Here is a 12,983-nt window from a genome sequence, read left to right on the forward strand (position 1 = left end):
TTTGGTCTTTTAAGAAAGAAAAAAATTCTTGCTGAAGGACTGGCTATATGGCATTTTTGTCGTATTAAACAGTTTTTTGCCAAGTTAACTTCAGAACTTGTAACTTCACTATATCAGTGCAATATCTTGTTTTAAAAAAAGGGCATCCTCACACTGGTTTAAATAAATCAGCCATGATCGTTACTAAAAACCAGAAAAACTGCGGATGTTGTAAATCAAGAACAAAAACAAAGTTGCTGGAAAAGCTCAGCATCTGAAGGAAAAAGACACCGCTAACGTTTTGAGTTGGTGACCCTTTCTCAGAACTGTATTATGATCTGTATTATGTTTGTGGTTTTTTCAGGATGGAGCAAAGGATTTTGCTGTGGCCTTAACAGCTGAACGAATAAAGACACCACCTAAACGTCCAGGTGGCCGTCGCAGAGGACGTCACCCAAATAGCACAAGCCGACCTAGTACACCAACAATAAACCAGTCCGAATCTAAAGATACGGACAGTGACCGGGAGGCTGGGACAGACACTGGAGGTGAAATAAATGACAAAGATGAGGAGGATAAAAAGGATGACACCACAAGTTCTTCTGGTATGAGAAAATTATTTTCCTATTTAAAAAGAATGAAAAACCAGAAATTATTTCTTGTAGAGAAACGATATGGATGGTGTGCTCAACTCGAAAGATGGTTGCCATAGCCTACGCGTGTGCAGGTGGCCCTACTACACAGCTGCGACAAGACCTTTCTTTTTGACAGGGTACTCAAAGATGTTAATTTGCATTATTAACCCTTTTCTTTTCCCCGTCCTGTAAACCTGCATTTCCCATGGCCAGTCCATCTAACCTACCCATCTTTTGGACTGTGGGAGGAAATTGGAGGAAACCAACTTGGACAAAGACAACCATTGGCGGCATGGACAATAGCTATTGTGTAACTTTTAAAACATTTTTGCCTCGTCTGATTTATCTGAAACCTTTGATTTAAAAACTGTTCTTTCATTCAGAGGCAAACTCCAGATGTCAAACCCCTGTTAAGATGAAGTTGACGTCTGATCTTTCTGATGTGGAGTGGAGCGGAGCTGAAGCCTCACTGTTCAGAGTTCTACATGGCACTTACTACAATAACTTCTGTGCGATAGCCAAGTTATTAGGAACCAAAACATGTGGACAGGTAAAAATCAATTTGTTGGAATGTCGGTCAAACCGGAGACTTTGTTTTACCACCTTTGCCAATACACATCCCAAGAAGTTAGTAAAGCCCCTAAAATAAATTATTTTTTCAAAAACACTTTTTTCCAAAGGATTATGGATCAATGTGTCCTTTTTCCCAAATTTTGCTTGCTTTTTGAATTGCAGAGATTTTTAGGTGCACTTGCACTGTTTGCAGTTTTGATGCCACCTCTCACAATTAAGAACATAGGACAAACAAATAGGAGGCGTTTGACCCTATTCCACCATTCAGTTAAATCATAGCTGATCTGTGGCCAAACTCCATATATCTGCCTTTGTCTCAAATCCCTTAATATTTTTGAACAAAAATGTATCCATCTCAGATTTAAAGTCAACAACTGATCTAGCATCTAATGCCATTGGTGGAAGAATTCCAAGCTCTACACTTTGTTATCTTGTTACCGCCCTCGTGTGTACAACTGCTTCCTAACATCTCTTCTAAATGGTCTTGTCCTAATTTTTAAGCAATGCCCCCAACTGTTGGAACTATTTTATCCTTATCTTCCCTGTATGTTCCAATTAAAATTGAAAATATGTTTTGCTTTTTAAAAGCAAAATCCGTTTGAGTTGGATTTTCATATGCGTAGGCTCTACCCGTGGGGGTTCATAAACAAAATTTAACAAGTTGATGTAACTGTCCCAATCAAAACAATTGTTGGACAAGAGATAGTAGGAAATGCAGATGCTGGAGAATCTGAGATAACAAGGTGTAGAGCTGGATGAACACAGCAGATTAAGCAGCATCCGAGAAGCAGAAAGACTGACGTTTCGGGCCTAGACCCTGCCCGAAATGTCAGCCTTCCTGGTCCTCTGATGCTGCTTGGCCTGCTGTGTTCATCCAGCTCTACACAATTGTTGGACAAGATTGTTGTTAAAAAGTGACAACAAATTCAATGAGAATGAGCACAAATTAAACATGAATAGATAGGCAAATTACAGTTGTTACAAACTGTGAATTACAACAAGAATGACAGATACAACCGGGATTGAGTCTGATGGAAAAAGGTATTCCATGCCAGTTTCAGCCATGCAGTTCTTTCAAGCAGAATTCCAGTCCTGTTCCTTTTGAGAACTCAGACCGAGCTGCTTTCGTAAAACTCACTGGAAAACAGGGTTCTGCCCACCTAATCTTCCATATGATAGTGTCCTTCTTTCCAGAGCCATCTTAATGTGCAGCTTTTTTAATTTTAATTGTTTGAACATTTTGTTTGTACTGCTTCAAATTCATGTCGACCAGAGTTTCTTAATATATACAATTAACAATTGCTTCATTTAAAGGCATTTAAATTCCTTTTTGAAATTTAAAGCTAAAGCAAATTTTTCTAGCTATTCCTGCTTCTGGGTCAAAGGTTGTCCTTCCTCATTCTTAAACAATAGTGAGTAGTGTTGCAACTAAGTGCCAAAGACATAGGTTTAATTAATGTCACAGCTTTCAGAAAAGAATGAATCCAAAATTCAGCATGAAATGAAAATAAAATTACAAAACTAAGAAGGAAAGTGTCTCAGAATATTAATATTAATTTAGGGCTGTTGTGAGTGGTATGTTAGCCAGTCAGAATTGATCTTGGTTTAATATTTCCTAAAGTAATAAGTTGAACTTTAAATCTAGTCCAGGTGTTTATGGGCATTGGATTTCATAGGATCCAAGTGTTGATAATTTAGTACACCATTAAACATTGTATAGCATTAAGGTTGGTTGTTGTCTTGTCTAGGTGTATGAGTTTGCAGTGAAAGAATCTAATATCATGGCTCGTGTCCCTGCGGAGGATGCTGATACGCCGCCAAGAAAAAAGAAGAGAAAGCATAGGTCAGCACACTCTTAGTTCAGTATTCTTGACACCTGAGTGCACTGGGACATTGTTGTTCCAGTACTAATTCTTACCAAGCTCATGTTTTATCTTTGCAGCCCATTGTCTGCATGTCATGTGCAGCTAAAACTGTCGGTGAAATATGAAAGTTTTAAATATGTCTCAATTTACTTTATAGTTCATAAAATTAAATACAAAATAGATTACCCTGACTGTAGGAACATCTGCTTTAAAATAAATAATCCTAGTAACTGTTTTTGATGCAATAGAACCAAAGAACCAGCTTGGCATTCTTAATTAGAATCCACAAATTCTGTTTTCATGTTACCAAAGCTGGGCCAGCCGAATTGAAATGTGAAGAAGAGGTTTATAAAATCATGTGGGCATGGATAGGATAAATAAACAAGTCCTTTTCCTGGGAATCCAAAACCAGAGAGCATAGGTTTAAGGTGAGGAGGAAAGATTTAAAAGGTACCTAAGGGGCAGTTTTTTTTCACGCAGCATGTGGTGTGTATATGGAATGAGCTGCCAGCGGAAGTGGTGCAGGCTGGTATAATTACAACATTTAAAAGGCATCTGGAAGGAACTATGTAAAGAAAGAGTTTAGAGGGATAGGGGCCAAATGCTGGCCCATATGCTGTATTTACCTGGGATGTCTGGTTTCTGCGGGTCACCTGGACTGAAGGGTCTATTTCTGAGCTGTGCAGCTCTGTGACTGATCATGAATGAAAACTGCTGATTGCCCATCAGTGGTGCCCACTCGGATTTGTTTTTACATCTCGTTACTTAATAAGTGTAAGGACATACTGTGCCAATGGTGGTCAAAGTCAAGAGCCACAACTGTTTCTGAAAAAAAAATTAAAGCTTTTATATTGAGGAAAGAAAAGTAAAAATGCTGTGTTTATGCTTGTGCAATCTCCCGATTAATAGTTTCTCTGGCTTCTAGCCTGTTGCTGCTCTTGTTTAGTGAGCCCCTCTCCCTCCAGCTGCTTACTGTGTTGTTCAGTTTGAGTCACTCTTTCCTGCTGCAGTCAGACTAGTTCATGCTTATCTCTCTTTCTTACACCCGCCCCAGTTTGTGTTTTCTGCATACATTATTACACAGTTAACATTGGCACACCCATTTTACTGTTGGTCAGGATAGTGCAGTGGTTTCCACTTTCTGAAGCCTGCTGTTGGAACCCTTTATCAGCCTGTTTTTGTGCTGACAATTTCCACCCAGAAAGATTACTCCGCCTTTCACCTTACTCCCCGTCCTAAATCTTGGAATCTTTACAAAACAATCTGAAGGATTTTTGATGACAGTTCCTCAAATAGTTTTGATTGCTGCTGTCCCCTGATGGGGTGGCACGTTCTTGCAGTTGTTCCCAACTATGCACCAACATTCAAAATCAGTAGCAACAGGAGATGAGATTTGCAGAGTAGTTCTGTGGCGGTAACCCAAAAGCGCTGCTGATTCATTTCCAGATGTGTGCAAAAGGCTGATAAAGTGCTGACTGTTCCTGAAAAGGGCATGTGTGCAGGTATCTGGTACCTCAGTAATGGGCCATTACGAAGAAAATTGAGGTGATGTGTGATTATCCACAGATTAATCTCACTGGAAAGCTTCAAAGCAACTGCTGCGATCTTGCAGCAAAAGGCAATGCAAATAAATTGTCATTCCCACTGTTTCCTTTTTATAGCTGGGATCATTTGCAAGATTCGAGCCCAGGAGGTGACTAATCCTAATAACCTTACACTGAGGAAGACTTGGTTCTCAGACCCATTAAACATTGAGTGTTGGTCAACCTTAAACAGGACCTGTTGTCACAGACGGTGAGTCAAATGTGACACAGCGCTCCTTGCTTTTAACTTCATAGTTTAGCCCATCAGAGACACAGGCCTAACTGCAAGAGTTTCTCTTTGATTGTCATTTGGCATCTCAATAAGCTATATCAAAATAATTGGTTTGTCCTTTTAACTACAATTACTGTCTTCCTTCAGCATTTTAGAACTAAATTGTTTATTCCTGTTATGTGTCTGCGATTGTATCTATTACTTGCAGTAAGTTGATTGTTATCCATGTTCATGAAAGACATTTGGAAATTGTAAAATCAAAATTTCTAATATTTCTCTATCATTCTGTATAGACCTGTGTGGCATAGCTCTAGTCTTTTGAGGTGGAAAGTTATGGGTTTAAACTCTATAGATTTGTGTACAAATCTAGGCTGCATTCCACTGTTGTATTCAGGGTGTGCAGCCCTGTTAGAGCTTTCTTTTGAATGAACCATTAAACTGGGGACCCTCTTGTAGTCTGAAAAGATCCTGTGACAATATCACAAAGAAGAACAGTGACTCTTCCCTGACTAATATCCATCTCTCAAAACAATATGTAAAACCAATTATCTGATTATTTATCTTTTATTTGAGGTGGGATTTTGATATTTAAAAATTGCTGCCTTTCCAACATCACAACAGTGATTATACTTTCGAAGAGCTTAATTGGCTATGAAACAATTTAAAAGTGAAAGGTGTATTATAGGTGCAAATTGTTTTCTTTGTCTAATTGCTTTACAGTCTAAATGCTTATTAATTCCCTTTCTCTACTGTTTTGTATTTCTGTAACATTATATTTTGAATTTATTTCCTTAATCTGTACAGCTCAGAAGTACTGTATTTTCTGTCAGCTGATCATTGAGTGTTTCCAGAATAAGAATGGAAGTGTTTAGTCGTATGTTTTGAGTAACTGTAATTCTTCTGGAAAATTGCTCATTTAGTAGCAAACTTTGGAAATTTAATACTTGCCATCACTTAGCAAACTTGGTAGCAGTTTGGAAAGGAACAAGACAGACAATATTGTGAACATTATTTACTTTTGGGTATTGTGCTGTTCTAGTCATCTAAATATAAGTCCTATTTGTTTCAGGTTGTGGGCTGCACACTGTAGAAAAATACAATTGAAAAAAGGTTAGTAATTCAAGTTAAAAATCTTGGTATTGCAAAGCATCCTGTATTCTGAGACTAAAAGGAGCAATTTATTTTCCTTTCGATAGCTTGCTGACTACCCTTTTTCTGTTGTTCTTCCTAGATGGTTCATCCAATCATGTTTATAACTACCAACCCTGTGACCACCCACGCCAGCCTTGTGACAGTTCCTGCCCCTGTGTCATGGCTCAGAACTTCTGTGAGAAGTTCTGTCAATGTAGCTCTGAATGTAAGTATACAACATACAGCAATAATATCAATCTAGCTAACAGTTTTGTGACTTTTAACCAAATCTCTCCAGCTAGTGTGCACATGGCTAGTAATGATCGTAATACCTAGATAAAACAATATTATGACTGTTAGTAACTTATATGGCCTTTTTAAATGTTTTGCATTGCATGGCATTTTTTTGTTGCTGGGACACACTGTCTGAAAATATCAAGTAAAATTAATTTGTTCAAAAAATCCTAAAGCTGCGCCAACCATGGAAACAGTGAAGTAAAATTTGTAGTACAGTGTCTGTATTGAATTCTTAACTGCAGGAGCCACTGATCTGACCTGGCTGATTTCCCCAATTTGTATTTGTTGTGGAGACTTGAAATCTTTTTATAGGAGAACGCTGTTTAGATTAGATCATTGACAAAAGCAGGAGTTTGATGTTAACTGCTGTGTAAAATTAACACTTTTGTTAACTTGCAGAGTTCTTTGTTGCCATGTACTTGGTTGTGTAACTTGTAGAAGGTTGAACAGGCCCAGCTGATTTGGTGCTGGATCTTGTCAATGATTTTTTGTGAGGAAGTTAGCTGCCAAGTTATTAGACATGTTCAGCATATTCTAGAATGTCTCCTTAAACATGTTGGGTGATGGAATATTTGGCAGACCAGGTGTGGGTTGTTAGAAATGTTTTCTTTGGCCAAATAAGGGACAGAGTCTTCATTTAAAGTTGCCCTTTCTTAATTATTTATACCTCGCGGGACTCTTTTGCAATATCATTTTTTTATTCAGTGTCATTTTATATGCTTTTGATGATGAACATCAACAAACAGCAGCACTATTCTATCTCTGTCCGAAACAGAGCATACCTTTTTTTTGTTCTGGGCAAACATAAGGGGTAGAAGATCTAACATCTCGCCCTCCTGTCCTTGCACATGACCATATTCTTACCAGCTAGCCTCATTTAGCAACATCTTGCAAGTCGACAGGGTTTTGAGCATTTTACTTATTATAATGTGAAAGTACAAAAACAAAAGAAATCCATGCAAATATGCTTTACAACACCTTAAATCTGGTCATGCAATATGATCGCTACATGAATTCTACCACCCTGTCCTATCCTCATATCCCTGATTTTTTCCTTGGAGCTCAATATCTATTGATCTCAACTTAAATAAATTTGATGATGAGCATCTATATCTCACTTAAGTAGAGAATTCCAGACTTGGAACCGGCTAAGGTCAAAGGCTTTTTCATCTCTAATCTAAATCATTAACTTTTTAACCTGAGATGGTACTGCCGAACCATAGGGTGCTGAAGTATCGCTTGTTTGCTTTCTGGGAGTGAACCTCACAGTCAGCATAGGTGTGAAGGGTATCATGGAAAAACCTGCTGTTAAGGAATGGTCATCCCCAAACACTACATTACTGTATTGTTTCCATCCCGCCTCCTTCCTCTCAAGTGAAAAAGGCAAGGCTCAGTGGAGAGAAGACAGCCCATCGTAAGAGTAAGGTCAGCAGTGAGAATTCCAGTAGGTAAAGGAGAGTGATCCTAAACAGCTGCTGGAAGCTGTTGTTGGTGAGTAACAGTAAGTTTTGAGAATTTGTCATTAGAGCAGAGAGCATCAGCAGCTTCAATTTAGTCTTAAAAGTATTTGACATTGTAAGGATTAATTAAGTTAAAGGGGTTTGGACATGTCAGGAGAGCTGTAAACCATTGTCTGCTCTAATATCTCGATGTAGGAAGTCAGACACATTTCCAGTGCAAGGGACCTGCACGTGTGCAAGACGTGTCTCCAGTTGCAGTTCCTGGAAGTTAGTGTCAGAATTGGAGTGGTGCCGGGGACACTGGGGAGCATTCGTGAGGCGGACAGCATTGTGTAGTATGTGTCGAGAGATGGTTCGAAGCAGACTCAAAGACTTCACAGGCAGGAAGGGAATGGATTACCGTTAGGCAGAGCAGGAGGGCTAAGCAGGCAGTGCAGGAATCTCCTGTGGCTATTCCCTTGCAGAGCAGATACTGTTTTGGATACTGTTGAGGGGAATGGCCTCTAGGGGAAAATAGCACCAGCTGAATTCATGGCATCATGGTTGGATCTGCTGTCGAGTGAGGGAGAAATGGGCATAAAAATGCTATAGTTCTAGGGGATTCAGTCATAAGGGGAATAGATAGGTGTTTCTGTGGCAGCACACGAGAGTCCAGAATGGTGTTGTCTCCCTAGTGCTAAGATTCTGGATGTCTTCGAGCAGTTGCAGGATATTCTGGGGGTGTGAGTGGTGGGGAATGAACAGCCAGTGTTCGTGGTACACACTGATGCTAATGACGTAGGACCTTACCTTTTTTTTTTGTTAACCTAAAAGCCGAATAGGGGCCTCTGAAGAAAGGACCTCAAAAGTAGTTAAAAACCAAAAGAACTGCGGATGCTGTAAATCAGGAACAAAAACAAAGTTGCTGGAAAAGTTCAGCAGGTCTGGCAGCGTTTGTGGAGGAGAAAAGAGTTAACATTTCGGGTCTAGTTCTGAGGAAGGGCCACTGGACCTGAAACATTAACTCTGTTTTCTCCACAGATGCTGCCAGACCTGCTGAGCATTTCCAGCAACTTTGTTTTTGGTCCTCAAAGGTAATTGTTTCACGGTTATTACCAGTCCCAGAGCTAGTCAGAGTAGAAGCAGCAGTATATAGGATGAGCATGAGTCTGAAAAGATGGTGGGAGGAGGATGGTTTCAGACACATGAGGCTTTGGGACTGGTTCTGGGGGAGGTGGGACCTGTGATTACATATGGGCAAGACCAGGACTGATACCCTTGGAGGGGTACAGTGGTTGGAGAGTGCTTAAACTTGTGTGGCGGGGTGGGGTTGGGGAATGGGAACCAAAAGGGTAGGGTAGTAGATACAGAAATGGAGGGAGAAGTAGAAACCAAGGCAAACCTGACTAAGAATAAGAGCAGGCAGAGCAATGCTGCTGAAAAGAGCAAGGGAGATGGTCTGAAATGTATGGGTTTCAATGCTAAAAGTACAGTAGGGAAGGTAGATGAACTTAGAGCTTTGAATAGTACATTGAATTATGATTTATTGTAATTACGGAGATTTGGTTGAATGAGGGACAGGACTGGCAGCTGAACGTCTCAGGATTTAAGTTTCAGGTTGATGGAAAGGGATATAAAAGGGGTGGGGGCGTTGCATTACTGGTCAAGGTGTATCTCAGCTGTACTGCAGGAGGATACATCAGAGGACTTGTGCAGCGAAGCAATACAGATAAAACTCAGGAATAGGAAAAGTGAAATCCACAATACTGTGGGTTACGTCAGGCCTCCCAACAGCTAGCAGCAGATAATTTGTCTACGTATTATCCCCTTTTTGGAAAGATGTAAAAGCAGCACAGTTGTTGTGGTGGGTGATTTTAACTGCTCCTATATTGACTGGGATAACAAAGTGTGAAGCTGGATGAACACAGCAAGCCAAGCAGCATCTCAGGAGCACAAAAGCTGACATTTCGGGCCTAGACCCGAAACATCAGCTTTTGTGCTCTTGAGATGCTGCTTGGCCTGCTGTGTTCATCCAGCTTCACACTTTGTTATCTTGGATTCTCCAGCATCTGCAGTTCCCATTATCACCTATATTGACTGGGACCTGTTTTGTGCTAGGGGCTTGGATGAGGCAGAATTTGTAAGGGTCGTTCAGGAGGCTTTCTGGATACAGTGTGTAAACAGTTCAGTCAGGGAAGGGGTTATACCCAAAACATCAGCTTTTGTGCTCCTAAGATGCTGCTTGGCCTGCTGTGTTCATTCAGCTCCACACTTTGTTATCAGGGGTTATATTGGAGCTGGTTTTAAGAAACAAGCCCAGCTAGGTGAGTCAAGTTTCACTGGGGGAAGCATTTCAGGAGCAGTAACCATGATACCATGAATTTTAATATCCTCATGAGTTGGGATAACTGCAGGCGAAGGTGTTAAATTGAGGTCGAAGGATTACAACAATATTCGGCAGGAATTGGAGAATGTTGGTTGCAGGTGGCTGTTTGAAGTTAAATCCACATTGGTCATGTGGAAGAATTTCAAATGGCAGTTGATAAGAGTTCAGGAGTGGCATGCTTCTGCGAGGGTGAAGGGTAGGTATGGCAAGGTGTGTGAACCTTGGATGACCAGAGATTTTATGACCTTGGTCAAAAAGTAAAAGAAAGCCTCTGTAAGGCCTAGGAGGATTGGAACTGATGAAGCCCTTGAAATATAAAGAAAGTAGGAAATAACTTAAGGAATTCGGAGGGCTAAAAGACTGACATGGATGTTGTTAGCAAACAGACTTAAGGAGAATTCAAAGCTAAAAAGCAAGAGAGTAGCCATGGAAAGGGTTGGCTCAGTTGAGGACAAAGGAAGATCTGTATGTGTGGAGCCAGAAAAGGTAGGTTAGGTCCTAAATAAATACTTTGCTTTGCTTTGGTATTGACTAAACAGAAGGAAGATCAGAAGATTAGAATCCCCACAGTGTGGAAACACGCCCTTTGGCCCAACAAGTCCACACTGCTCCTTGGAGCATTCCACCCAGACCCATCCCCTATAACCCACACACCCCTGAACACTAAAGGCAATTTAGCATGGCCAATCCACCTAGCCTGCACATCTTTGGACTGTGGGAGGAAACCGGAGCACCGGGAGGAAACCCACGCAGACACTGGGAGAATGTGCAAACTCCGCACAGACAGTTACCCGAGGGTGGAATTGAACCTGGGCCCCTGGTGCTGTGAGGCTGCAGTGCTAACCACGGAGCCACCGCGCTGCCCTAAATTTGTGGAAGATGATCTCTGGGAAGGGAGAGTCAAATTTTCTAACCAAGCTGCTATGAAAAAGGAGGTGTTGTGTTCCTTTGAACAGCATTAATGTAGCTAAGTCCCTGGGTCCTGATGGGATCTATCCCAGAATATTCAGGGAGGCAAGAGGAAAAAATTGCTGGAGCATTGACAGATATCTTTGTATTTTCTTTGGCCACAGATGAGGCCCCAGATAACTGGAGAATAGCCATTGTTGTTCCTTTTTTTAAAAAGGGTAAAGGGGACAATTCAGGACATTACAGGCCTGTGAGCCTCGCATAGCCGGTAGGGAAATTATTAGAATAAATTCTCAGGACAAGATCTATAAGCATTTAGAAGCAAATGGACTTACTAGCGACAGACAGCATGGTTTGGTGCAGGGGAACTCATACCTCATTAACTCAAGTTTTTTAAGGACGTGATGAAGATGGTTGAAGGAGAAGTGGTTGATGTTATTTATATGGACTTCAGTAAAGCCTTTGACAAGACCCCCCACGGCAGACTGGTATAAAAAGTGAAGTCATAGGGTATAGGGGTGAGCTGGCAAGATGGATACTGAGATGGCTTAGTCATAGGAGACCGATGGTAGTGGTGAAAGGATGCTTTTCAGGAATGGAGGGTTGTGACAAGTGGTGTTCCACAGGGATTGGTGCTGGGCTGCAGGTGACCTCTGCTGTTTGTTTGTCGTCTACACAAGTGATTTGGAGGAAAACATAGCTGGTCTAATTAGTAAGTTTGCAGATAATACAAAGATTGGTGGAATTGCAGATTGTGAGGAGGATTGTCCGAAGATACAGCAGGAAATAGATCAGTTGGAGGCACGACCAGAAAAATGGCAGATGATTTTAATCTGGAAAAATGTGAGGTGATGCAATTTTTTTCTGAAGGTCAAGTACAGGTGGAAGTTGTACAGTGACTAGCAGAACTCTTAGGAGTATTGAAATGCAGAGTGATCTGGGCATGCAGGTTCACAGATCGCTGAAGGTGGCAGCATGGCTAGATAAGGTAGAAAACGAGGCCTGTGGCATGCTTGCCTTCATTGGAAGAGATATTGAGTACAAGGATAGACAAGTTATGCGGCAGCTTTATGAAACTTTATTTAGGCCACATTTGGAATATTGCTTACAGTTCTGGACACCACACTGCCAGGAGGATGTGGATGTTTTGGAGAGGATACAGAAAAAGTTTACCAAGATGTTGTCTGGTATGGGGGATTTTAGCTATGAAGAGTTTGGATAGCTTGTGTTTGTTTTCACTGGAATGCAGGAGGTTAAGGGATGACTTGATAGAGGTTTATTAGATTGTGAATGGCATAGAGTGGAAAGTATGTGGCTTTTTCCCATGTGGAGTGCTCAATCAGGTTCAAGATGCGGTGTCGGGGGGGCAGTTAAAAGAGATGTGTGGCCAGTTTTTCACAAAGGGTGGTGAGTGCCTGGAACACGCTGCTAGAGGTGGTGTTGGAAGCAGACATAATAGCAGCATTCAAGAAACACCTGGACGAATAAGTGAACGGGAAGAGAACAGAGGGTTATGGATTCTGTAAATGAAGACATTTTCAGTAAGGAAGGGCAAAATATATCGATGCAGACTTGGAGGGCTGAAGAGCCTATTCCTGTGCTGTATCGTTCTTTTCTCTTTTCTGGTGAGATGTAATTCAGCAATCTGTGAACAGAAAAACAACTTGTGTATTCCTACCCTTTGCACTCTTTTCTTGTGCAACATTTTTTTAATGTGGCACTTTAACTAATCCAAATATTCTACGTTCACTGGTTCTATTTACCCCAAATTTCACCCTCAAACTTAAATAGCTTTGGGAAAATTAATTTCCTTCTCAAAAAATCCATATTTGCCCTGCCTAAATTATATGTTTATTTAAGTGTCTTGTTAGGATGAATTAATCAATTTAAATGCTAAATGATGTTAGGCTAACTAGCGCGTAGCATTTTGAATTCTCTCAGAATAAAGACATTT

General features: G+C 40.8%; 1 protein-coding gene across 1 annotated transcript in view; it reads left to right on the top strand.

Annotated features, from left to right (window-relative positions):
* Positions 1-12,983, top strand: part of ezh2 (enhancer of zeste 2 polycomb repressive complex 2 subunit) — a 91,179-nt gene that overhangs the window by 59,294 nt on the left and 18,902 nt on the right. Inside the window, exons 10-14 of the mRNA XM_048522206.1 lie at positions 344-584; positions 998-1,164; positions 2,936-3,030; positions 5,937-5,977; positions 6,099-6,224. Coding sequence (XP_048378163.1) covers positions 344-584; positions 998-1,164; positions 2,936-3,030; positions 5,937-5,977; positions 6,099-6,224 — 670 coding nt within the window. The remainder of the gene's footprint in view (positions 1-343; positions 585-997; positions 1,165-2,935; positions 3,031-5,936; positions 5,978-6,098; positions 6,225-12,983) is intronic.

The sequence above is a fragment of the Stegostoma tigrinum genome, chromosome 2 (genome assembly GCF_030684315.1).
Source record: "Stegostoma tigrinum isolate sSteTig4 chromosome 2, sSteTig4.hap1, whole genome shotgun sequence".
NCBI classification, from domain to species: Eukaryota; Metazoa; Chordata; class Chondrichthyes; order Orectolobiformes; family Stegostomatidae; genus Stegostoma; species Stegostoma tigrinum.